Raw genomic sequence first — 27,453 nt, 5'->3', positions numbered from 1 at the left:
TTGAAACACCCTACACGCAGGACACAAACAATTCCCACACATGTGCAGGTCCTGTGCTCCCTGCATCTCCTGGCGTCAAGGAGTTTTCAAGGGGTCATAGCGGAGGTTGGTGGGGTGTCACAGAGTGCACTTTCGCGCTTTTTCCATGCCTTTCTAGATGCAATGCTACAGAGGCTATCACATCACATATACTTCCCCACCACCCAACAGGCATTACAGCAAACAAAACGTGACTTCTACCAGATTGCAAGTTTCCCCCACGTCATTGGCTGCATCGATGGGACCCATGTGGCCATCACACCCCCATCAGCAACTGAATATGTCTACAGAAACCGTAAATGCTACCATTCCCTCAATATACAGATTGTGTGCAACGCAAAGTATATCATCACTGACATTGTACCCAAATATCCTGGCAGTACACAAGACTCTTTCATCTTTAGACACAGTGGAATACACAGACGTCTGAGTGCTGGAGAGTTTGGGAAGGGATACCTGCTAGGTAAATACATGGCACACATCCATACATCCACTACATCACTGGAGGGTGGGGACAGTGACTTACCTATTGTGTCTATCCCTGCAGGTGACAGTGCCTATGCAGTGCGGGACTTCATCCTGACCGCATATCTGGATCCAGTCAAGAGGAGATACAACAGGGCACACAGATCTACACGCTGCGTCATTGAGCGTACGTTTGGAATCCTAAAGAGCCGGTTCCGGTGCCTGCATAAAAGTGGAGGCGCACTGCAATACAGCCGAGACCTGCTGTAAAATCGTGGCAAGCTGTGCAATGCTCCATAACATGGCTATGAGGAAAGGCACCACAATTGATGTGACCGATGCAGACACAGACGATTGCCCTTCTCCCCCAGGAAGACCAGCGTGTTAGACCTGCCAGTCCTTTGGCTGTTCCCTCCTTATTTTCTTCTTTTTTTTTCCCTTTCCCTCCAATTTTTTCTGTCTACTAGTCACTTTTTGGTGTGGATGTAGAGACTCTGGGTGCCCATTCTCACAAATTGAGGGTGAGGCATAAGGTGCTTCTCCAAAATGGAGGGTGGATGAGGTCTCCTCTACAAAATGGTGGCCTAAACTGTCACCTCAGAACCTGGGCCATAGGCTGTCATGAGGGGTTCCAGAACCTTCTGGGTCACTCTGGCTAGTCAGGGCCCAGGCTATATATAGGGGTGAGGGGCGGCGGCCAATTTGTGCAGTAGGTGTGAGGTGAGGTAGACAGGAGCCAAGCACCTGAGTAGGGAGGTGGGTGCGCTAGAGGGGGGAACTGACCGTACCTAGGGCCAGCTTTTCCCCCCCCCCTGTCGACACTGTCCCCTACCTTGTGACCTAACCCTGCCTCTAGCCTCTGACCGTGGGGAACAAGCCTACTTTATGGGCTATTTGCCTAGTCAGGACTTCTGAAGGGACTAGGGATAGGAAATTCTATCACTGGCCCAAAGTCTCTATATCCCTGTAGTATCCCAGACCTTGTAATTGACAGCTGTTCTGGAATGGGTAGAAACGTGACTGGCGCCACAGATCTGGGGAAACTGGCTGTCCGGAATGATTGCCCGGAGCTGTAGATCACCCCCCTTAAGTTGAGCCACCCCTGCTGGAGATTCCCTAAGGCGACCCTTACAGCTGTGGCCTGGGGTCCGCTGGACCATTTCTCCTGTCACCTGGGGCCGTGAGAGGGACTAGGGCCCCGTCGCTGCCTTTGTAGTTGGAAACACGGTCCTCTGTGAGGAGAGCGCACCGCCGAGGTTTCCTGTGGGCCGCGCTAGGCCTGAAGTCCTGTTACTCAGATCACCTGACGGGGGGGGCGGGCTGCGAGACGCCGCCCCCGCCGCTGCCCGGGTTGCTGACTGGGCTGTGCCCTCGCAGGTCGGGTTGCGTAGGCGACTGCGGGCGCGAGCCCAGGACGAGTGAGGAGCGGGCCTCTGCCTTTCAAACCATCCTCCTGCCGAACTGCCACGAGTCAAAGGCCCTCGGCCCGGACATCGCCGGGAGGCCAAGGAACCCGCGCAAGGGCCTATGACTGGCCGAAGAGTAAGGTAACCCCAAGGGAGGGCGGGAGACCCGAGTGAGGCCCATAGCCGCCCCTCCCCTGGGGGAGGGACAGGGGAATCACCCGTCATCGAGCCTGCTGGGCTGGGACTGAAGAGACGAGGGTCTGGTGGGAGTCAGGGGCATGCCAACAACAATGTCAACGCCCTGAGCAGCATAATATTTATTGATTTTGCCAACAGCCGTTTCAACGCCCTGAGCAGCGTAATATTTATTGATGTTGCCAACAACAGTGTCAACGCCCTGAGCAGCGTAATATTTATTGATGTTGCCAAGAACAGTGTCAACGCCCTAAGCAGCGTAATATTTATTGATTTTGCCAATAACAGTGTCAACGTCCTGAGCAGCGTAATATTTATTGATTTTACCCACAGCAGTATCAAAGCCTTGTGCAGCATAATACTTATGGACTCTATTTATAGCTATGACAACGCTAGGTGCCGAATAATATTGAGTGACTTAAGTTAAAACCATTGTTATGTGCAGCACTTAATCTGTAAACTCTATACCAAGTGCTAGGTGATTGCTGTGGGTACCATTATGATTACTGACTTCATTCATGGCATTAGTGAATTTGATATACTGTCAATCTAGCAACAATGGAATGTTAAGACCCTATTGTGTTATACGCAAACATTGATTGATTCAATCTGAAATTCAAAAGAAATAAGAAGTAGGGAAAGATAAAGTTTTTCCACCTTTTCTTTAACTTCTTGGTGTAGCGTCATTTTTTTTTAGTGGTGGTGCGCTGAAGCGTGAAATGAGTGTGATACAAGCACAACATGTTAACGAGTATAGGCCTTCCCACTCGAGCCAAGCTACCCCCGGATGTTAGGTCCAACAACCAGCATCAGGAGTCGGGGCAGCTGCTGGACGCCAGAGACGGACTGAGATCACACAAAACTACTTCTAGGTGAGTAATGATGACATGAGACAAGAAATGATTCTAATGTGTGCTGTGTTTATTCACACTTCACAATCATTAAGTGTTGCTGTACCCAGCACATGTTATGCACACAGTGCAGGTAAGGCACAAGTAACTGTGCAATCTGCATTGTTGGGTTACATCACCTGTTAGAAAAACACACTTCCACACCGGAAGGGTGGTGGTGTGTTCTCCCAGACACACTGTGGTAGCTTGGCTCGAGTGGTCAGGGGTCAGGCGCTGTGCTAAGCATACGTCATACCCACACAATAACCATGCGTGCATCCGTTCCAAAAACGACACTACACCTTAAAAATTATACTGAAAATATATCTCTTTATCTTCTTTTCTCTTAGTTGCTGATTCAATAAATAATAATACAATCACAGTACACAAGGCTTTTCCTGTGGAAGGGTAAGTCAAATAAATATTACTTCAACGATTCAATAAATAAGGTAGATCATAAATACTCAAGGCATAAATATAAGTGCATTACATAAAAGGCAATTAAATATTATGAGGCAATAAATACTGCGAGACAATAAATACTGTGCGACAATAAATACTGTGAAACAATAAATACTGTGAAGCAATAAATAGGATGAATACAATAAATACAGTGCTCTCAATAAATAATAAAAGCCAACAGTGACACTTGAAAATCAGTTCACATTCCTGAGGTACTATGGGATGATTTGACCCAATCCCAGCTTGTAGAGATTTGGATGGCCTGAGGGGTATACTCCCTGGCTTGGACAAGGCTGAGGCCTAAACTGAGGTAGATCAAGGGGGAATCTAGAGATCTGGCTCTCCCACACTACACAACCCCTCTGTATTAGTCTCAGCTCACCCCTGGCACAATCAAGCTGGTTCCAGCACCTCTCTAGCCCCTAGGATGGTCTCTTAGGGCTTCACAGGGCCTTAGGCGCCCTCTATTCCACTTACTGCCCTTTTTATGAAGTTCCGACGCCGCTGGAGTCGTGTCGACGCCGTGAGGCGGTTCCGGTTCGATGTCGGTGGCCTCGGCTCAATGACAGTTCTTGTCGACGCCGAGAGGCGGTTCCGGTTCGATGTCGGCGGCCTCGGTTCGATGACGTCGGGCGGTCTTGGCTCGATGTCGACTTCGGGCGGCTCCGGTTCGATGTCGGCGGCCTCGGCTCGATGTCGACCTCCGGTTCGATGACGTAGGGCAATCTTGGCTCGATGTCGACTTCGGGCGGCTCCGGAGTGCGATCTCCACTCCCGACCTCCGGTGCTCCTTTCCTCGGGTTCCGGCGACTCCGGAGTGCGACCTCCACTCCCGACCTCCGGCACGCTTCACCTCGGTCTCCGGCGACTCCGGAGGGCGGACTTCACTCCCCCGTCGACGCCGCACACTCGACCTCGGGTGACTTCCTCCTCGACCTCTGGTACTCTCCACGACCTCCGTCGGCGCCCTCTCTCGACCTCTGGCGGCTCCGGGTACGACGTCTGCTTTCCAGTCAGCGCCGCTTCTCCACCTCGGGCTCCAGGTCTCCAGGCTTGTCGACGTCGGACTTCAAGAAGTTACCAGTAACCATGTCAGGAACTTGCTGTTCTTTACTTTTAAGGCCTGTTCCTGCTGTCCAGGTCCTTAAGATGGTTTCTCTTGCTTTCTCCCACACAGGGCTCCAGGCTGGGCTCAGTCAGTAGGGACTAGTATCAAGGGTGGGTTTATGGACCCCACTCCAGGCACAAGTTTCCACCCCTGCTGCCTCACTCCTTCCTCCTTCAGGTTTCTGCTGCCCCTCTCTCCTCACCAGTCAGGTGCCAACTGCCAACTCCAACTGTCAACTCTGACTTAGCTTCCCAACATTCTAAACCGCCTCCAACTGTCACAGGGTTCCAGAATGTTGCAGAAGGTTCTAGTAGGTTCCAGTGATGTCACAGGTGACAATGGGTGGCCACCATTTTGTGTTTCAGGCCCTCAGACAGAAGTTCCAGGGGTAGGGAAAATGGCTCCCTGACCCTGCATCAACACTAAAAAGTCTGGTGGTTCCCAAAAAGGAAAAATACTAACAGGGTTTGAGGCAAAAGTGGGACAAAATAAATAATGATGAGGAGGGACCACCCAAAGGGCTGACAGGTCTAACACGCGTCCCCCCCAGCTGAAAGTGGGGAGAGCTACCCAACCCCTTGGGAGTTCTCATCACTAAGGCGGAAATACCTTGAGAGACCGTCTGCATTGGCGTGGTCCACTCCAGGCCGATGTTCCACCTGAAAGTCCATTCCCTGTAGGGAGATAGACCACCTCAACAACTTGGGATTCTCCCCCTTCATCTGCATCAGCCAACGAAGGGGTCTGTGGTCAGTCTGAACTAGGAAGTGCGTGCCAAACAGGTATGGCCGCAGCTTCTTCAGAGCCCATACCACTGCAAAGGCTTCACGCTCTATTGCACTCCACTTCTGTTCCCTGGGAAGTAGTCTCCGGGATAGGAAGACCACGGGTTGATCCAGACCCTCTTCATTGAGTTGCGATAACACTGCCCCAATGCCATGTTCTGATGCATCTGTCTGGACAATGAACTTCTTGGAAAAGTCTGGGGCCCTTAAGACCGGGGCCTCGCACATGGCTTGTTTCAGCTTTACGAAGGCCTGCTGACAAGCCTCCGTCCAGACTACCCGTCGAGGTTGTTTCTTGGACGTGAGCTCCGTGAGGGGGGCTACAATGGTTCCGTACCCCTTCACGAAGCGGCGGTAGTATCCCGTGAGGCCCAGAAAAGCTCGGACCTCAGTCTGTGTCTTGGGGGGTTCCCAGGCCATGATGGCCTCGATCTTCGCCTGGAGGGGTTGCACCGCTCCCCTACCCACCAAGTGTCCAAGGTACACTACCGACCCCTGCCCGATCTGGCACTTGCTGGCCTTGATCGTTAACCCAGCTTGTCTCAGGGCCTGGAGAACAGCTTGCAGGTGACGCAAGTGATCCTCCCAGCTGTTACTGAAGACGGCTATGTCATCCAGATAAGCAGCAGAGAAACTCTCCATTCCGGTGAGGATCTGGTTCACCAAACGCTGAAACGTGGCAGGTGCGTTCTTGAGCCCAAAGGGCATCACACAGAACTGGTAGTGGCCATTGGGCGTGGAGAAGGCTGACCTTTCCCTAGCTCCATCAGTCAAAGAGATCTGCCAGTACCCAGAAGTAAGGTCAAAGGTACTTAGATATTGGGCAGCTCCCAGCCGGTCAATCAATTCATCCGCCCTAGGGATCGGATGAGCATCAGTTTTGGTTACTGAATTCAGTCCCCGATAGTCCACACAGAACCTCAGTTCCGGTTGGGCACCCGGTGGTGCAGCTTTTGGTACTAACACCACCGGGCTGGACCAGGGGCTGCTGGAAGGTTCGATCACTCCTAGCTCCAGCATCTTAGTGACTTCACTGTGAATGCTGGCCTTCACCTTGTCTGACATCCGGTAGATCTTGGACTTCACAGGTGGGCTGTCTCCTGTGTCCACATCATGGACGCACAGGTGAGTCCTACCCGGAACAAGGGAGAACAACGAAGAGTACTGTCCCAGGACCTGGCGGCAGTCCTCTTGCTGTTCAGGAGTTAGGGAGGGGGAGAGAATCACTCCCTCCACCGACCCATCCTTCTCTTGAGACGCAAATAAATCGGGGAGAGGCTCGCTTTCCACGTCCTCTCCTCCGTCAGTCACCATCATCAAGATGACTTCCGGCCTCTCGTGGTGGGGTTTGAGGCGGTTGGCGTGCAGCACCCGTAGGGGCTGACGAGGGGTTTTAAGATCCACCAAGTAGGTAGCCTTACCCTTCTTCTCCAACACCTCAAAGGGTCCTGACCAGCGATCCTGGAGGGCGCTAAGCTCTCCCGGTTCGATCACCCACACCTTCTGGCCAGGCTCCAATTCCACCGGGTGAGCGTTGTGGTCATACCACGCCTTCATTACTGCTTGGCTGGCCTCCAAGTTGTCAGAAGCTTGCTTCCACAACTTAGCCATTTGGCTCCGGAAGGCCAGCATGTAGCTCACCACCTCCTGGGGAAGCTTCCTGGGAGTTCTCTCCCATCCGTCTCTCACCAGGTTGAGAGGTCCACGTACAGGGTGCCCATACAAAAGCTCGAAGGGGCTGAAGCCCACTCCCTTCTGTGGCACTTCCCTGTAAGAAAAGAGTAGACAGGGTAGGAGGACGTCCCATTTCCTCCGCAGACTTTCAGGCAGACTTCTGATCATGCCTTTCAAGGTTTTGTTAAACCTCTCCACCAGGCCATTGGTCTGGGGGTGGTAAGGAGTTGTGAACCGGTAGGTCACTCCACACTCCTTCCACATGGCCCGCATGTACGCTGACATGAAGTTGGTCCCCCTGTCGGACACAACGTCCTTGGGAAAACCCACTCGGGTAAAGATTCCCATCAGGGCCCTAGCCACAACAGGTGCAGTAATGGTCCTCAGAGGTATAGCCTCTGGGTACCGTGTGGCATGATCCACCAAAACCAGGATAAACCTGTGACCAGCTGTAGTAGGTGGATCTAATGGACCCACAATGTCGATGCCCACCCTTTCAAAGGGGGTGCTAACGACAGGAAGTGGTTCCAGGGGAGCTTTCAGCTTCACCCCTGTTTTCCCACTGGCTTGGGACACACATGTCCGGCAGTAGGTGTCGGACGACACTTTCATCTGAGGCCAATAAAAGTGGGGGACAAGACGGGCGAAGGTCTTGTCTTGCCCCAGGTGTCCTGCCAATGGGATTTCGTGAGCCAACTCCAGAAGGAAGGCTCGATAACGTTGAGGGACTACCAAGGCTCGTGACGATCCATGTAGGGGTGCCTTGGGTTCACTGTAGAGGAGGCCATCCTCCCAGTAAACACTGTAGTTCCCTTCAACGTTCCCTGCTGCCTGGGCTTCGGACTGTCGCCTCAGTCCCTCAAGGGTAGGGCACTCCTTCTGGCCCTGACAGAATTCCTCCCTGGACGGGCCTCCCTCCACGTGCTACTCGGCCGGGATGGGTAGGTCCTCCAGTTCGGTGACATCCCCCACCGCAGACTCCTGGTCCACCACCTCCGGTGGCCTATTCGTCCTACGGGGGGCGGACGCCGAGGCAGGCTCCTCCTGTCCTCGGTTCTTCCCTTGACTGGCAGCTGGCTGGGCCTTTGTTCCAGGCTCCAGCCGAAACGAACTCCCTCTCCGGGTAGTCGCGGACCCTGTGCTCACACAGGCCCAGTCAGGTGTACCCAGCATCTCAGTGTGAGTCCGGTATTCCACCTCCTTCCAAGCATTGTGCTCCATGTCATTCCCCAGTAGACAATCGACTGGCACGGCAGGGCTTACGGCAACTCGAAGTGAACCTGCAACCCCCTCCCATTCAAAGGGAACCTCGGCCACTGGATAGTGGCCTGTTCTGCCGTCAGCCATCGCGGCTGGGTGGAGTACATCGGGAATTACCTGCTCTGGAGACACCAGTTGGCTACGTACCATAGTCATACTGGCTCCTGTGTCTCTCAGAGCCTCCCCTCTTTGGCCGTTGATGGTGACCCACTGCCCATACTTTACAGTATTTGCGGGCACCTGGATCTTAGGAACCATCTCCCGTTCTCCCAGGGACACTAAAGTGTCACCCGCCCACTCCCTTCCCTTAATTAAAGGCATCTCCTCCCAGAGCACTACACTAGCTACTCCGGGGGTCTTTCCTCCAATGGGAGGGGGTGGTCGTTTTGGGCACTTCGCATCTCCCTTATAGTGTCCAACGCCACCGCACTCAAAGCAATGGACAACCCTTGGCTGCTGACTCTGGCCAGGATTAGGGTTTCTGGGGGGGTTAGCCCTAGGGGTGAATCCTGTTTTCTTACCTTGGAAATTATTTTGGGGGCCTTTGGAGAACTCCTTTTTCTTTTCCCCTCCCTCTTTCTTCTGGGGGGCGCCCTGTCCGGCCTTTTGAGTATCCCCTCCAGTCCCCCTTGTGGACACCCGGGTACTAGCCCAAATGTCCGCCTCCTCAGCAAGCTTCCGGGGATTGGTCAGCTTGCTATCCACCAGGTGTTGACGCAGTTCAGGGAAACATTTTTCGAGCAGGTGTTCCTTCAGTACTAAATCGAACAACCCCTCGTAGTTCCTCACTTCACTGCCCTGAATCCAACCCTCTAATGCCTTCTTTGCATAATCCAGGAAGTCCACCCAATTCTGTGTGCCCAGTTTGTGGCTACCCCGGAACTTCTGTCTGTATTTCTCGGGTGTTAGTCCAAACTTTCGTATGAGCGCCACTTTCATGGTGGGGTAGTGGGTCTGCTCATCCTGCTCTAGGGCCAATAATGCATCCCTACCAGCTGGAGGCATGTACCTGTACAATCCCCCTCCCCAGTACTTCTCTGGAACCCCATGGGCCCTTAATGAGACCTCATAGGCCGCTAGCCACTTGGCAATATCGTCGCCCACACCATAGCTAGCCACTATGTCTTTCGGCAAATAGGGTTTGGGTTCCCTGGTGAACTCTCTTTCTTCGCTGCCACCATTAGGAATAGGGTGTGCCCCGGCTCTTAGGATCTGAAGATCTATCTCTTTCAGCCTTAGCTCATGAGCCATCCTCTGTTCCTCCTTCTCTTTCTCCAGCCTTGCTAAGTCCCATGTGAGCTGTCTTTTCTCCCTCCGGTTTGTTAACTCCACTTCAGACAAGCCACCGCTAGAGGCACTGCTGCCCTTCCTAGAAAGTGTCCTGGGCCCCGCTAACAGGTTCCCCACCTCAGGTTGGTACAAACCAGCTCCCTCACTGTCGGGCTCTCTATCCCTGTCCTCCTCCTCAGCCTTGCTTTCTCGTCGTGCCTCCCCCCAAGCCCTTAAGCTGGTTTGGAGTGCACCCTTCTTTGCTCCTGGGGGACAATACATCCCCTCCCGCTGACAAAACTCCCTGAGTTGGGCCACAGTATAGGTTTCCAGGTCTTCTAGCACAAACTCCATTTTGCCCACTCAGAACAGACGACAGTTATTTGCAGAAGCTATGCAGGGGGGTACCTTATATAATACCTCCTCCCACCACCAGAGTAAATTTGGAAAAAACAAAAACTCACAATTAGGAAGGCCGCTTGGAGAAAACTCCCGGTGTAGGCCTATGGACTACCCACAGTTATTGTCGAGTATACGTAGGCACAGCTCTATCCCACCACTGAACACCAATTATGTTAGAAAAACACACTCCCACACCGGAAGGGTGGTGGTGTGTTCTCCCAGACACACTGTGGTAGCTTGGCTCGAGTGGTCAGGGGTCAGGCGCCGTGCTAAGCATACGTCATACCCACACAATAACCATGCGTGCATCCGTTCCAAAAACGACACTACACCTTAAAAATTATACTGAAAATATATCTCTTTATCTTCTTTTCTCTTAGTTGCTGATTCAATAAATAATAATACAATCACAGTACACAAGGCTTTTCCTGTGGAAGGGTAAGTCAAATAAATATTACTTCAACGATTCAATAAATAAGGTAGATCATAAATACTCAAGGCATAAATATAAGTGCATTACATAAAAGGCAATTAAATATTATGAGGCAATAAATACTGCGAGACAATAAATACTGTGCAACAATAAATACTGTGAAACAATAAATACTGTGAAGCAATAAATAGGATGAATACAATAAATACAGTGCTCTCAATAAATAATAAAAGCCAACAGTGACACTTGAAAATCAGTTCACATTCCTGAGGTACTATGGGATGATTTGACCCAATCCCAGCTTGTAGAGATTTGGATGGCCTGAGGGGTATACTCCCTGGCTTGGACAAGGCTGAGGCCTAAACTGAGGTAGATCAAGGGGGAATCTAGAGATCTGGCTCTCCCACACTACACAACCCCTATGTATTAGTCTCAGCTCACCCCTGGCACAATCAAGCTGGTTCCAGCACCTCTATAGCCCCTAGGATGGTCTCTTAGGGCTTCACAGGGCCTTAGGCGCCCTCTATTCCACTTACTGCCCTTTTTATGAAGTTCCGACGCCGCTGGAGTCGTGTCGACGCCGTGAGGCGGTTCCGGTTCGATGTCGGTGGCCTCGGCTCAATGACAGTTCTTGTCGACGCCGAGAGGCGGTTCCGGTTCGATGTCGGCGGCCTCGGTTCGATGACGTCGGGCGGTCTTGGCTCGATGTCGACTTCGGGCGGCTTCGGTTCGATGCCGGCGGCCTCGGCTCGATGTCGACCTCCGGTTCGATGACGTAGGGCAATCTTGGCTCGATGTCGACTTCGGGCGGCTCCGGAGTGCGATCTCCACTCCCGACCTCCGGTGCTCCTTTCCTCGGGTTCCGGCGACTCCGGAGTGCGACCTCCACTCCCGACCTCCGGCACGCTTCACCTCGGTCTCCAGCGACTCCGGAGGGCAGACTTCACTCCCCCGTCGATGCCGCACACTCGACCTCGGGTGACTTCCTCCTCGACCTCTGGTACTCTCCACGACCTCCGTCGGCGCCCTCTCTCGACCTCTGGCGGCTCCGGGTACGACGTCTGCTTTCCAGTCAGCGCCGCTTCTCCACCTCGGGCTCCAGGTCTCCAGGCTTCTCGACGTCGGACTTCAAGAAGTTACCAGTAACCAGGTCAGGAACTTGCTGTTCTTTACTTTTAAGGCCTGTTCCTGCTGTCCAGGTCCTTAAGATGGTTTCTCTTGCTTTCTCCCACACAGGGCTCCAGGCTGGGCTCAGTCAGTAGGGACTAGTATCAAGGGTGGGTTTATGGACCCCACTCCAGGCACAAGTTTCCACCCCTGCTGCCTCACTCCTTCCTCCTTCAGGTTTCTGCTGCCCCTCTCTCCTCACCAGTCAGGTGCCAACTGCCAACTCCAACTGTCAACTCTGACTTAGCTTCCCAACATTCTAAACCGCCTCCAACTGTCACAGGGTTCCAGAATGTTGCAGAAGGTTCTAGTAGGTTCCAGTGATGTCACAGGTGACAATGGGTGGCCACCATTTTGTGTTTCAGGCCCTCAGACAGAAGTTCCAGGGGTAGGGAAAATGGCTCCCTGACCCTGCATCAACACTAAAAAGTCTGGTGGTTCCCAAAAAGGAAAAATACTAACAGGGTTTGAGGCAAAAGTGGGACAAAATAAATAATGATGAGGAGGGACCACCCAAAGGGCTGACAGGTCTAACATCACCCATTTTTGCTAAATTGTCACTGGACAGTTCACCTCCTTCGGTGACGCATTGGTGGTGTTTGGCGTCCAGGCTGAGTGCCCTCCGTGGTGTTCCTGGGTCCTGCACCCTGTCTGGAACTGCGCCGTCTTGCTCCAGGCAATGTAGGAGTGATGCTGCTCCTACTGGAGGTTTCCTCACTCTCTCCAGAGGCCATGAGAGCGGTGCCACCTGAGTTGGCCGTCTGCATCTGCTCCACTGCACTGGTGACCTGTGCTAGCCCTCTTGCTATGTCCCGACAGCAGTGCGACATTTTCACCTGCATGGTAATGCTTCTACGTGTCAGATTGCTGGTGGTGGTGCAGAGGCGGTTCACGGCCTTAGTATAAGTGTGCAGTCGTGCATTGGCACGTCGGGCAGCCCTGTCACTGGCGTCTTGGTTGTACCTCAGAGTGTCACAGAGGTCACGTATGGCACCTGCCATGGCCATGATGCCCTCCCCCATGTTTCGCTGATTTCTGTTGAGACTGCATAGCTGCCTGTTTATTGAGCGCAATGATTTACATTGCAGGCGCTGTACCTGCAGCATGCTGTGTTCCAGCCCAGAAAATATGGTGTCCTCCGCTTCAGTGGCAGTGCTGCTCCTGGGCCTTGACCTGCGTCTTTCCAGTGCTGGAATGCTCAGCCTTGGTGTTTCCTGACTCGGCATGTGTGACACACCCTGACTCTCCTCTCTTCTGTCACTGTCCTCCCCTGTGGCCTGTATGTCATCCTCCAATGGAGGCAGTGGGGGCACATGTGTGGGCTTCCTGCGCAGGATTGGTGTGTGCTCCGTATCATCACTGGAGTCCCCATCGTCATGATGCTCCTCAGGATGTTCAGGCTCATCTCCCTCTGCACTGTCATCACGTGCCCTGGATTGTGCTGTGGATGTAAAGGGGACTACATGAGTTTTTGTCTTTGTCTGCAATTTGCACTCAATAAAGTTTCTACAGTTTGTCTTGGCTAACTTCTGACACTGTATCATTCACTTATCCCCAACCCACATGTTGCATTAGATATCCTATATCTCATGGACACACTGTCAGACATGTTACTACAAGTTCCATGATGCATTGCGGGGTGTGCTGTAAGACTTGGACTGGAATGACATTTTTTGTGTATATTTCGCACATTTGGGGAAGTGTGCATGGGATGGGGATCAGTGCAGATTGATTTGGCATGCATCTTACTTTGACTGCTGGATGCAGGGTCGGAGCTGTCAATGTCAGCCACACCACCGACGCTCTCAGGCAGGAGGGGGGACTCCACAAGCTCCTCGTGGGGTGTTGGCTGGGCTGCTGTGGATGGTCCTCCACCGGTCTTGTTTGCATCCTTTAGTCTGGCTGCCACCCTCTCCTTCGACCTCTGCCGCATATCGTACCATCGCTTGCGCAATTCCTCGATAGTGCGATTCGTCACACCCACAGCATTCACCTTCTGTTGAATCTCCAGACAGATTTTGCGTTTCCTTGCTTCTGGGACTCGCAGTGCCTTTTTCCCAAATAGGAGCTCATGGCTGCAAACCATCTCCTCCATGAGGACCTCCTGCTCCTTGTCAGAGAACTTGTGCTTTCTCTTTCTCTTCTCTACCTCCTTGCCCTCATGTTGCTTGTGGGACTCCATTGGGGTTTGTTCTCTCCTGGGATGCCTCCTCACACTCTCCAAACAGCCTCTGGGTGTGGCTCAGGTAAGCAGGTGCAGGAAATCACTCCCACTTCCTGGTTGTGATGTCATCAGGCTGCACCTGTATTGCAGATTCCCGTTTTTGTGATTTCTAAATTTGCGAATTTCACAATTAAGGAATCGCAAATGATGTTTCTGAGACATTTTTGCGATTATTAAGGAATCGCTAAACATTTGCGATTTTATTTTTACATACCGATTTGCAAATCTCAAACTGCAAATCGCAAAATATCGCAATTTGAGATTAGCAAAGCGGGACTTTCATACATATGCCCCCAGGTCTCCTGGACCTCCTCCACAGCCTCACAGGGTTGGTGGTACTGATGTTCATTTCATTTATCCAGCAACCGAGGCAGGACGAAAGGCTTGGCAAATTCTTAGAAATTATCCTGCGACTGAAGTGGTGAATGGCTCATAGCACATGTCCTAGGTGTAAGGCTTGTATGTGTGCTGGAATCCTTAGACATGCATTGGGAAAGAGGGGACAGGAGACAGACACATAAGTCCACACTCATGTCTTAAGGAAGGCACTTGGAGGACAGATGGTTTGAATGTGTGTTTGAAAGATATGGTAACTAATTTAAGCCACAATTCAGAAATTCAAATCTGATGCATCTGCTACAAAACAAAGTATTTAAAAGTTACCACTTATTTACATCAAGTGCTCACCTACTGATGGTTTCCTTGGTTCAATGTGACAATCAAGACCTCAAAAATATAGAACGTAATAGTAGAGGAAGAAGTGATGGATGGAGCTGTTCAATTTGATCATGCCCGTGGTGCACCTCTTATCTCTGTGGCATCAGCTCATCTGTGCCGCTATATTATGGCACAAGACTTTTGGCTTTAGAGCCTCATTAGGAAATTGCAGTTTGAGTCCTTGAAGACTGCAAGTACACAGACCATGCAATAACAGTGCTACAGAAATAATCATGTGGTAGGAATCTCTAAATCTCAACAATGCCAACTATCCTCTTGTTGAAGGGTGGATTCAAATTACTATTCTAACTATAATTTAGGGATCTCTGTGATTGTATATATGTCTAATGGACCTGTTACAGCAATGTCAATATTTGTTGTTGTGTTCAGAGTTTATTGTCTGTAGCTATAGTCCATATCTATAAAGTTTTCATTTTGTGTGGCTACCATCTTCATTTATATTTTGTTTTTAAACATTAGTTACACAAAATGTCATAATAAAAATTGAAATCCTGTTTGGTGATAACAGGTTATTTACAATCTCTGTTATTTAATTAAACACATTGTACTAATGAACAATAAAGCAATCACAACGCAGGAATATAAACTTCTGAAGGAATTTATATGGCCTTTGAAAAGATATGTTTATCTTTGTTTATAAATAAAACTACCTGGCACCAGATTCTGCTTGGATGATTACTTGAATAACAATTCCATCGTCAAATGAATATTGAAATCAGCGATATATTTATATTTATTTATTTATATAGTTTTATATAGCGCAAACTTGACCCAAGAGGTTATCAGAGCGCTTTACAGTTAGGATTGTTGCGTTAAAAGTTACATCAGATACAAAGCATAGTAGGGTACAATACACATTAAAAATGTTTCAGAACTTCGTAGGAGGGGGAGAGGAAGGATTAATAGCGGGGAGACTAGGAGGAACTGTGCCCAATGTCCGGCTGGGTAGGTGACGGTCAAGGGGGAAACCAGAGCCAATCTCCTCATTAGCTGTCTAGCAACTCCACCGGGCATCAGCCATGTTGCTCAGGTCTCAACGGTCGGGAAAAACAGTTGTGACTAGATACATAGGCTACGAGGATAGAGGTAACAGAAGGAGGCAAGGGGGAGGGAGTAAAAACAAACCAGAGAGCCATAGCAGGGAGACGAGGAAGAACTGTGTCCAATGACCGGCTGGGTAGGTGACGGTCGAGGGGGAAACCAGGGCCAATCTCCTCATTAGCTGTCTAGCAGCTCTACGGGGCATCAGCCATGTTGCTCAGGTCTCCGCGTTCAGGAAAAACAGTTTTTAGTTTATTTGATTTAAGAAGGTTATATAGCGCTGGCTAGACCCGGAGGTATCAGAGTGCTATGCCAGAGGAACATTGCGTTACAAATGACATCAGTTACAATAGCGTAGTAAGGTAGAGTAAAAAAACAACGAGGTTGAGAGAATTTGTAGGAAAAGAGGGGAGGAAGGAGCCATAGCAGGGAGACGAGGAAGAACTGTGTCCAATGTCTGGCTGGGTAGGTGACGGTCGAGGGGGAAACCAGGGCCAATCTCCTCATTAGCTGTCTAGCAACTCCACCGTGCATTAGCCATGTTGCTCAGGTCTCAACGTTCGGGAAAATCAGTTTTGACTAGATACATAGGCTACGAGGATAGAGGTAACAGAAGGAGGCAGGGGGGAGGGAGTAAAAACAAACCAGAGAGCCATAGCAGGGAGACGAGGAAGAACTGTGTCCAATGACCGGCTGGGTAGGTGATGGTCGAGGGGGAAACCAGGGCCAATCTCCTCATTAGCTGTCGAGCAACTCCACCGGGCATCAGCCATGTTGTTCAGGTCTCAATGTTAGGGAAAATCAGTTTTGACTAGATACATAGGCTACGAGGATAGAGGTAACTGAAGGAGGCGGAGGGATGGAGTAAAAACAAACCAGAGAAGGAGCTGGGGCTACCCTATAGGCCGATAGGGGATGTGATCAAGGTCTGGTAGGAGTCCGGTGGTAGGGAAAACTGTGGCAGCCATCTTGATATCTTGATATAGATCTGACCCGAAGATGGAAGACCATACGAAACACAAAAAAGGCAATCAAGGAGTTTTTTATGAAGACCACAGTGCCTGAAGCCAACATAATTGACTGGCAAGTGCAGCCAAATTACGTAAATACAGCCAGAATCAATATGTTTTTTTCTTTCCTGGTTCTCAAACAGCCATGTTTGATCCCACACCGCCAGTATCTCTATCCGATAAGACATCGTTATGGCAGAGGCTGACAAGAGAGATTCTAAAGACTGTACCTGACTGACTCGAGAAGCTGCATCCTCTCCTCATTCAGCGCTGTCTGCTCTCTCACCATCAGCTCCAGATCATTTTGGATACTCAGTGGATTCTGAATCTTCTTGCTTGCCATGATTGTCCTACATGACAGAAGCAAGACCTTTGGTAAACATCTGAACACACCACATTCTGTGAAATCACCCCCCCCCCCCCCACCACCTCCCCCAGTGCTATCAAAGGAAACATCAATGTCACAGATGTGGTGAAATGCAAGGAAAGCAAACCGCAGATAGGATTGAACTTCAAGGAAACACAACTAGGCAGCATTATGCAAACATTCCAAAAACAAAGAAGAGACCACTTAGGCCTGACAACAACCACTCAAATCTAGGGGCATCTCACCTGCGAGTGACAAGCATGTAGGAGAGTCTGGACCAAGGTCTGAGCACTCGAAAGAAAGAACAATTTGACATTCAAGCCTTCATATGAGGAATAGTTACTCACCTGTAACCTTTGCAGTCAGATTCTTTGCAAACAGCAAGCTATCAATCGTTTGAATTTCTACCCCACATTATGTGTATCTGTATAGAGCCGAAACAACATTAGAGCAGCCAAGCTGTGGGAGCCACTCCCAGCAAATCAAGATCTATGTTGCTTCCCACTCTAGCAGTAGGACCAGGTGCATATGGAGAAACTGCACAGGAAGGGACCCATCTAAACTCACTGTAAGATTGATTATAGACACGGACTGGCTAGCATTTCTCACATGCAACCCCTGGAGTCCACATTAAGCGACAGACATGCTGGATGACCATACAACTGTTTAATCTCCTACTGCAGCATTCTTATTAAGGGAGGAACTGAAGCAAATGAGCCCAGTGATTAGACTTAAGGGCTCAGGAAGACAGCACGATCAGCCACTAACAGGTTTTGTGATCCAGAAGAACCTGTGTTTCTGCCCATAGCATGATTCATCCTACTCTCTTTATCTGTTGGACAACTTGGGGGGGGGACACTTAGACACAGAGCTAGCAGCTTCGGCTCTGCACATCTTCTCTTGCCTCGGTGAAGCTGCCTTAGGGCAGCTGTGTCGGGAATAAAAGCATGAAGGGGTTCAAAACTACTTCTAACTAAGGAACGTGATGCTACAAGTTATAAAACAGCCAGGCAGAAACTCGTGGTGTGGATTACACTGCAACTTGGCATCTCATTCAAAGCACTGCAATATGCCAGAAAAAGTTGTGTGCTGTTGACGTAAAAGGACTGCTTCGGCATGTGGTCTCCTATCCATAGGAGAACAGGACTTAACGCGCACCCCTCATACAGTCCACCACTCACTTAGAGCTCCTGTAGATTCCATTTGGTCCAACCTCCTGTCAGAGCCCTATTTCGGAACGCCTGAATACAGAGAAACACAGTGAGAAGAATGAAATGAGACAGTGGGATATCACAGGGGCAAATGGGAATCCCTCCTATAAAACTAAAACCAGTGCCTACCACCACAGCATGGCTGCTAAAAGATGAAAGAGGGGGCAAGACAGTCGGAGGGCAAAGACTGGTAAAGCGGAAGAGGGGTGAAGGATAGGGTCAGAATAAAACTGACTGCAATTACATGATGACTGTGGGGTAGAGGAAGGGGCCTATGAGGAGAGTATCACTGGACAGATGAGTATATCTGAGTGGACAGGGGCACAGAAATTCTACCGAAGAAATATGGTGTTGGTGGTGTGCAGAAAGGGCAGGTACAGTGGATGCAGGGGGCGCAAGTGATGGGGCAGAGATGATGACGAGGAGGGCAGTGAAGGCACCTGCAGTCTGAGGCTGGAATAACAGGAATAAAAAAAGCATTGGCAAAGCGAATTGGTCTCGGAAATCAGAGGCATTATCAATGTTAATGTGTTTTAGCTATGTATTATACATTGACTCTCCACCACACTTGCGTTTGTGTACGGCGCTGGTGGAAGTACAGGGGATAGAAGCAGACAGAGGAGACAGTAAGTTAGACCACTGGGTACACAGAAGCAAACAATGCTTTGGACTGACACGTAGCGCAATAGTGAGAGAAATATACAAGAGAGACTGCCTACACTCTTGTTGTACTACACGAGAAAGCAAACAACAGTTGTACTTTTGGTGGAGAATTGCAGTGCAATCTTTGCTTTTTCCAACATCAAACTTTTCACACCTTCTTCTTCACAACCAATCGTTTCAAAGCATTTTGGGACATACCACTGCCTGCCAACCAAAATAAAAAAACTGCATCAAGCTATAATTTGGCGCGTCTAGTTGTTTGAACCACTGAGAGGCAAGCACATTCTATATTCGCCGAGACCCGTTACTCTTGAAAAACAAGGCTGAAGAGGCAATTATTTGCTTCCCAAACTGTTACTAGCTTTAGATTTTGCACGCTAAAGACATATGGCTGGAAAGAGTATAACTACTGAATAGGTTAGCATGGGGAATCTCTAGCGTTATGTTTGCTAATACAAACCGTTAGCAATCCTAATTCACTAAACAGTTGGATCTTCATGAGACTATTTCACCTCAAGACACAACTTTTTTAGTAAACGAGCAAAATCACAGTTTGCCTTTCATTTTCAAAAAGCAGGTTTGTTATGGCTTCCTTCTGATGTTAGTAGGAAACCTGGCACTCTAGTTATTTATGTGAAACTCTATGGCATGGAATGTTTATGCACCGGAAATCCTGCCCCTCTGCACAAGTTGCACAGGCTTCAGGAATCACACCTGAAGCCCAAGCGTCATCTAAACAATAGCGGCAACCCTCACCTTCATTGATCGGATAGTTTCCCAGCCCTGGTGCACATTTGTGACATCTTCACCGACACTGGCGGGCGGAAGCGACAACTAATTAAGAACTTGCAAAGAGCCACAGCGGTAAGGCAGCGACTCCAGCACAGTCTAATGCATCAGTTCCGGTCAGCCCTGGAGGGGCTATTCTAGCTGCTGACTGTGGCCATCTTGGGATTGGATTACACGTGTTGCGTATGTGACCAAGACTGCGGAAAACATACCAGTGTTTAATAAGGAGAGGGCAAGCAGTGATGATGATGGAGGGGCTCTGGGGATGGGAGAAGCATCAAAGCAGGAGGTTTGGGGGACAGGACAAGCGCCCGCGGAAAACAGCAAATGTGAACGCTCGGAGCAAATGTAAACAAGAGTGCTTGTGAAAAGCGCTGCTAACCAAAGAAAAAGTAGGCCCGAAAACATTACCTAAAATGCCTGCTGTGTATGAATATTAGTAATTGGTCCCTGTCCTCAGGGAGGGCTAAACAGAGGAAGAGTCATGATGCATGCATGTCATGGATGAATGGAGATAAAGAATAGAAGAGTGACGATGGAGCCAGCAAATGGGAAGCTTATGGACGGGCTGAAGCCCACGAAGTAGATGCAACATGTCTCTTTCGAGACAGCACATGCACTGTCTTGAGCCGAGACTTAAACATCGGTAGCAGCAGACAAGAGAGCAGATAATGAAATAAATGACAGCAGGAGAAAGGGAACAGTCTGCATGTTGGCAGCGGGAATCAGAAGTCCAGAGTACCACAATGGCATAGTGACTCTGGCATGCCAGTTGCCAGGTCACAGAGGATCACAGGAAGCTGGTCAAACTGAGCACAGGGGATGCAGGTGGTCTATAAGTTTATCATTCACTTACACTATAGAGCTAAGATGCTCTGAGCAAAAGTGCCAGTATAGCTTTGCAGAAGTAATTGATATATATATATTTTTTTAAAACAGTCACTGCCTCTAAGATTAGCAATTCTTGCTGGCACGCATAACATTTGGAGAACATTGGTCAAAATAATTCATAGTGTAAACCAGATAGGGCCTGAGCTAGTGGGAGCATTTTGAACATCTCCTTCTTGAGGAATAAATTGAGAGAGCGCAGGTATAGGATAGGACGAAAGCCCCCATTCTTTCTGGGCAACAGAAAGTAGAATGAATAACAACCACAACTCACTTCTGATGTTGGCACTCTCACTATGGCTCCTTTGGCCAAAAGAGCTATCACTTCCTGTGAAAGAAGAGATAGATGGTCCTTCGTCAGCCAATTGTATGTAGGTGGCATTGAGTCAAGGGTAGTTTTAATGGCGAAGGAGTAGCCCCTTCGGAAAATCTGCATAATCCACCTGTCTCATGTCATGGACTGCAAGTGGGGCACGTGATGGTGGATACTGCCAACCACTGGGTGGCGATGATGGTAAATGGGTGCACTAGAAAGGTTTGGAGGTTGTGGTGGCTAGGGGGGTGGTGGACTGACACAACCGCAGGCCACCCTATTCATTTGGCAAGTAGGAACCACGTCCACAGCCACAGTGAGGCTGGTAAGCTTGCTCGCCTCAGCGGCTGGACGGGTAATGACACAACTGCATGCTCCTTCCGTAGTCACAAACGGAGCAAAAGGCGGATTGAGGGGGATGAGGGGCCAAGGAAAGGCACAAGGGCCCGGCCGTAGCCCTACTGTCCTTACAGTGCACCAGCGTCAAATCTTCCTTGTCCTTGAAGAGACTGGGCCCATCAAAAAGCATGTCCATGAGTGATGTTTGGCACATCCCCAGAAAAGCCAGTAGTCCTCAACCAGCCCTGGTTTTGCAGGGCCACTATCGATAAAACCGCTCTGCCTAGTGAGTCAGTGGTTTCTAGTTCACACTGAATGGTGAACTTCGCTGCCTCTCTTCCATCTGTAATAGCCTGGGAAAGCACGGCCAGGGCCTCCTCTGGAATCGTTGGTAGCATCTGTGCAACCGTATCCCACAGAGCGTGGGACTAGCAGCCCAAAAGGCATACGGTGTTCACCGACTACAATACCAGGCTGGTGGAAGAAAACATTTTCTTGCCTAAAGTATCCAGATTCTTGGATTCCCAACCTGGCAGGGTGGTTGGGAATGTGCCTGGATTTAGATGGGATGTGGAGGCTTGGACCACCAAGCTTTCCAAAGTGGAATGCTGAGTGAGGAAGTTTGGGTCCGCAGGAGTGGGGTGGTGGCAGCAGGCAATCTTCCTGTTCACAAGAGCCCCTGTGCTGAGTTTGGACCAAGTCTCAAGCAGGACGTCAGTACGTGCCTAACTGATTGGGAGGAGGTTCTGATGGGGACACTCCTGGCTGAAGCACTTCCATCAAGACATTAGTCTAGCCTGCCACTGAAGACAAAAAAAAGGTCCAGGACCTCAGCCACCCGCCGCACCACCATGGTGAATCAAGTTCTCTCCTCCATAGCAACGGTAGAGGGAGAAAGCATGCCTCTATCTAGAGAAGTGCCCTGTCCACTGCTTACACCCAGATCTTCACACCAGTCAATTTGTTCTTCATAAGGCTGGTATTTTTCAGGGTCCAGCGACCTCTCCCACTCCTCCCTGAGTTCTAGCCCATAAGAATACGTCTCAGGCTCCGAACTTGGATAGCAAGGCTCCATGGGCGCTGGAGCCAGTACCAGTATCGGACGATGCCCCTCCAGCTCCGTGTCGGAGTTGGGGATGAGGATGGGGATGGCGCCACCGGTGGGCGCCGGCAGCATCGACCTCGGGATTGGCATCAGGGAAGGTTGAGGTGGACTTAACAGCACAGATCTGGATCCATTTGTGGATTCCTGGGGCCGGCTGGTGCCAGAACTGCCAATAGGGATATTGTAGGGGCCCCTACCAAACCTGAAGGGCTGTAAGGCGTGCCGTAAGGAATGGGCCCACCAAAATATTAGGTGCATGACCTCATAAAATTCTTTTAATTGGGCAGGGGTTGCTCCGGCTCAATGAAATTTGGGGAGGTGCAGAGTTGGCCCGGTGGTTGCCTCAAATGCAGAGCAAAGGCTTCGAAAGGCGACGCTCCCTCGTTTGGTTGGCCGACGGACGAGGTGAAGACAAAGCATGCTTCGACTTCTTTTTGATGATGTGGAGTGGAACTACGACCCTGCACTCTGCGACCGCTCCCAGGACCTTCCTCTCGACCAAGACCTCGATAATCGCAGTGTCACACATCAAGCTGCTAGAACCTTCAGTAGGCGTTCCCTCAAGGCTTAAGGGTGTATAGGGCGGTAGTCTGTACAGTTCTTTGGGTCGTGGTCTCTTTCGAGGCACCAGAGGCAAACAAGGTGTGGGTCTGTCACCAACACCTGTCGGTGACAGGCACTGCAGGGCCTTTTTAGAAGATATTTCTGCCACACCAGAAAATTAGACCTCTAAAGACTTGGACAAAACATTGAAAAAGTTCACTCAAAAATGACTAAAGGGGTAGCTTTTCCCAGATCTGTGCTGATTAGCGCGGAAACAAAAAATAACTGACATCAGCGCATGTGGGTGGCGCCTATATCACTTCTGGTGCAAAGGACCCCACGCTGTGCACAACGACACCATCTACTGATGCGCAGGGGTATTAATCACGCAAAAACGTCTGAATCCAGCCTGACACCTGGGGATAGTTCAAAGGTAAGTAATTTGCCGCTAGAAGTCCCTCTCAGTTTACTGCATTAGATTTAGCAACAATTCTGTTGATGGTTCTGTCTCCACATTGTTTGAAAAGCCTTCGTTAATAAATTCCCTGATCACCACTAGTCCTTGGAGACTACCTAAGCCAGCACGGTAATTATGTGTCTAGGTTCACGAACCCTGGTTACCAGGTATTTCAAATGGTAGCTCTCAGCAGGTCCATTCCGCGAAATGGTTCCAACTGCATTTCTAATAAATTTGAAGCCACTTTGTTCCACAGCAAAATATCTGACAGAGCTAATTCTAGAAGAGACAGCTGTAGCTTTCATCCTCTAGCACTGGTTCCCTGGTCAAACTTTTCTCCTTGCTTCCCCAGTGAGTTCAGCAGGGTGTTTACTCTCATCGTAACCACTTACACATCTTACACAGAGACAATTCCTAGGTGTTTACCCCTATCCAAGTATCCTTTCCAAAGATAAAAGATCACTACAGACATGCGGGGCCTGAGAGCCCTCAACCACCAGATGCTCATCTTCACATGTTATCATAAATGTGTTTGCAGATGTTTGCCTCTGCATGTTCCCATAAGTGTGTTGACAATCGTAAGCTTGGTTGCCCTGATTAGAATGAATATTCTACCATTATTTTTATTTACAAATATTATGATTAAAGTTTTACAATCCTTTTTAAGCGCAGTTGATTAAGAAATAAGTCATTTTATTTTGTAAGTGAAGAATCCAGGCTTAAAATTGAGGCCAATCAATTGGGTTTGGAGGATGAAGGGCTGGCACTGCCCAGAATGACATCATACTACCAGGCAGCATTCCTAGATCGGCTGACAGGAGCTGCAAGGAACAAATCATGTGATTTTTTTATTTAAAGAACATGTATGCACGTCTGAAATCGATCGTTTCACCTTTTTAAAAATGCCCAGGTTACCTAAGTGGTCTAGATATAAGAAACCCCGGGTCATTATGGACGGATTCCACAGAACTTGGGAATATTATGAGGTCTCCCGGCCCCATTCCCATTTGGAACTGGCTGAATGGATCACATTAGGACTACGATTTGGGAAAAAGGGGGTGGTGATGGACAGAGCTTCTAAATGATGCAGAATACTCTTACCAAGTCAAGAGATCATGGTTTTAATCCATCACCGTTTTTTAGCTCACTGCACCATCCCAGCTCAGAACCTGGCTACATGCAAATTAGTCTGTACCTGTCCAAGTGCATGATGGGAACAGGGCAAACCAAACTACCAAGCCAATTCTTATACTGGGAAGGAAACAAGCTTCCGGGGACCGGTTTCTGGCATCACTGCCTTCGTCGGCCTGGCTTGCCTGAATCCTGATGGTGCAATGAGCAAGGGACTCACGTCTGAGCATACCCTCCCACACTGAGTGTGGATAAAATCGATTTGGGAAAAAGGGGGTGGTGATGGACCACGTCTGGGTACTAAAACTCTGAAGCGCTGGGCTCATTTAGGATTTCAGAGGGTGAGAGAGTTTTATCAAAATAATGAATATATTCAATGGCACACTTTCATTATTAACAAGCCCACCATTAGCTATTTTTCACTTTTTAGTTTTGTACAAATTAAACATTTATGTGCAGGCTATAGAACAGGCATAAAGATATTAACTGAACATATAAGTGAAGCTTATTTTATCCCACAACGAACAGGTGTAGGAAGTTGGTACAGAATTCCATATCTAAAAATCAGGGAAAAAGGATTCCAGACTTTTCAAATAAAACAAAATCTTTAACGGGTTGTAAAATCGATCTCGCCCAAAGGAAATTTCATAAGAGTTTTATTTCTAGGGCCATACGTGCTGCCAATTACAGGAGAATGGCATTTTTTAGCAAATGGCTTCTTTATTATTCCCCGACCATGATTAAAAAAATACATCCTGGGGCAGCATCAGCATGTTTTAGGTGCACACATGGGAATGTAGATTGGCTCCATATGATATCTACCTGCAACAGAATAAGCCAATTTTGGCTGGAAATCCATACACAATTACAATTCAAAGTATCTCCTGATGCCCGCGGGGCTCTATATGGTATCAACACATTGCATAGTGATCTATCGATAGGACAGCGTAATTGTTTTTAATTTCCACTCTCGTGGCAAGGTCACTGATACTAGCAAACTGGATATCACACACAATCCCAACATTAGATCAATGGTCTGTTAAAATACACAGGGATAATTTACGTGAAAATCTGTACGCTAAGAGAGTGGGGTCTTAAAAACGATTTTAAAAAATGGCAAAATTGGGATGATGGAGACGATATATTGATTTCAAGATAATTCAATGAATTGTATTACGTTTATCTTTTTGTCTTTTTGAGTGTTTTCAGATGTTTGCCTTCACATTACCAAAAGTGTTTATAGATGTTTACCTTCAAATTACCATAAGTGTGTTTGCAGATGTTTGTCTTCACATGTTACCATAAGTGTTTGCAGATGCTGGTCTTCATATGTTACCATAAGTGTTTGCAGATATTTGCCTACCATGCTACCATAAGTGTTTGTAGATGTTTCCCTTCACATTTTACCATAAGTGTTAGCCTTCACATCAAATCATAAGTGTGTTTGCAGATATTTGCCTTCACATGTCAACATAAGTGTTTGTGGATATTTGCCTTCACATGTCACTGTTAGTGTTTACAGATGCTTGACTTCGTGTCACCATAAGTGTGTTTGTAGATATTTGCCTTCACGTGTTGCCATAAGGGTGTTTGCAGAGGTTTGCCTTCACGTTTCCATTAGTGTTTGCAGATGTTCGCCTTCACATGTTACCATGCGTGTGTTTGCAGATGTTTGCAATCACATGTTGCCATGTCTGTTTGCAGGTGTCGCCTTACATTACCATAAGTGTGCTTGTAGATGTTTGTCCTTACATGTTACCATAAGTGTTTGCCTTCACATGCTATCATAAGTTTGCTTACAGATATTTGCCTTCATATGTTACCATAAGTGTTCGCAGATGCTTGCCTTCCCATGTTACCATGTGTGTTTACAGATGTATGCCTTACATGCTACCATAAGTGTGTTTGTAGATGTTTGCCCCCACATGCTACCATATGTTTTTGCCTTCACATGTTATCATAAGTATGTTTGCAGATGGTTGCCTTCATATGTTAACATAAGTGTGTTTGCAGATGTTTGCCTACACAGATTACTATAGGTGTGTTTGCAGATGTTTGTCTTCATGTTACCATACATGTGTGTGTTTGCAGATGTTTGCCTTCACGTTACCATAAGTGTGTGTGTTTGCAGATGTTTGCCTTCACGTTACCATAAGTGTGTGTGTTTGCAGATGTTTGCCATCACATGTTACCAAAAGTGTGTTTGCCTTCACATTTTACCATATGTGTTCCAATATATGTTTTGAGAGAAGGTGGTGGGAGATCATTGCATGATTTCATTTTGGACACTGATCTCCGTCAGTATCGGTTGGTTGGAGCAGATCTTGTTTTCTAAAGCTCGACTGGTGTTGGCGAACAAGTTACTTACCTTCGGTAACGATGTATCTGGTACAGACACAGTCTAGCCGCAGATTCCTCAACTTAGAATATCCCCAGGCGTCAGACTGGATCCGGAAAACTTTTCCCCCCAGCAGTACAACTGCACGCCGGAGGACGGCTTCGCCTAACTCCATCCTGACGTCTTCCATGGAAGTGACGTCAATGGAGCAATACAAGACCCCCTCGGCGTGCTGACGTCAGTTTTCTGCAGTGAAACCTTTCCGTGCCACAACACGTAGACAAGACAAAAGCTGTGAGAGTATAGGAACACTGTGTAAAAAAAGAAAAACCTTTGTACCAACAAGTGTAAGAAACCATCCCATGTTGAAAAGTACTCAACACTTGGAGGGACCGAAAGAAGTGAACAAGCAGCCGCCCCAATAAAATTCCACCAAGTAAAGAACCGCGCCCCCCCCTAAAGAGGCAACGGCAGAGGAAATTAATAACATAACAATCAAAGGACAGAACGCAACCACAGGATGAAACTGCACGACAGACAGTCTGTGAGCAAGTATGCAACTGAAAAAGGAGGGTAAACAGGGCTGAAAGCAGTGACTTATGGCCTGTGACCAGAATAAGAACACCACATAGAAGTGATACCACACCCCCACCATGACCTGAGCACGGAGCATAGTACAATAAAAAACGCAACCCAAGCACCTGCAGCAGAGACAAGGGGAGACAGACGAGGGTGGAGAGA

The 27,453-nt window shown here is 48.8% G+C and overlaps 1 protein-coding gene across 2 annotated transcripts in view; it reads right to left on the bottom strand.

Moving 5' to 3' along the window:
- Positions 1 to 27,453, bottom strand: part of CCDC180 (coiled-coil domain containing 180) — a 592,866-nt gene that overhangs the window by 322,656 nt on the left and 242,757 nt on the right. For both annotated transcript variants that reach the window (XM_085613885.1, XM_085613886.1), the window contains exon 10: positions 16,799 to 16,918. In XM_085613885.1, the coding sequence (XP_085470011.1) occupies positions 16,799 to 16,918 (120 nt within the window). The remainder of the gene's footprint in view (positions 1 to 16,798; positions 16,919 to 27,453) is intronic.

The sequence above is a fragment of the Triturus cristatus genome, chromosome 1_2, assembly GCF_964204655.1.
Source record: "Triturus cristatus chromosome 1_2, aTriCri1.1, whole genome shotgun sequence".
Lineage (NCBI taxonomy): Eukaryota > Metazoa > Chordata > Amphibia > Caudata > Salamandridae > Triturus > Triturus cristatus.
This window is presented reverse-complemented; position numbering and strand designations above follow the sequence as displayed.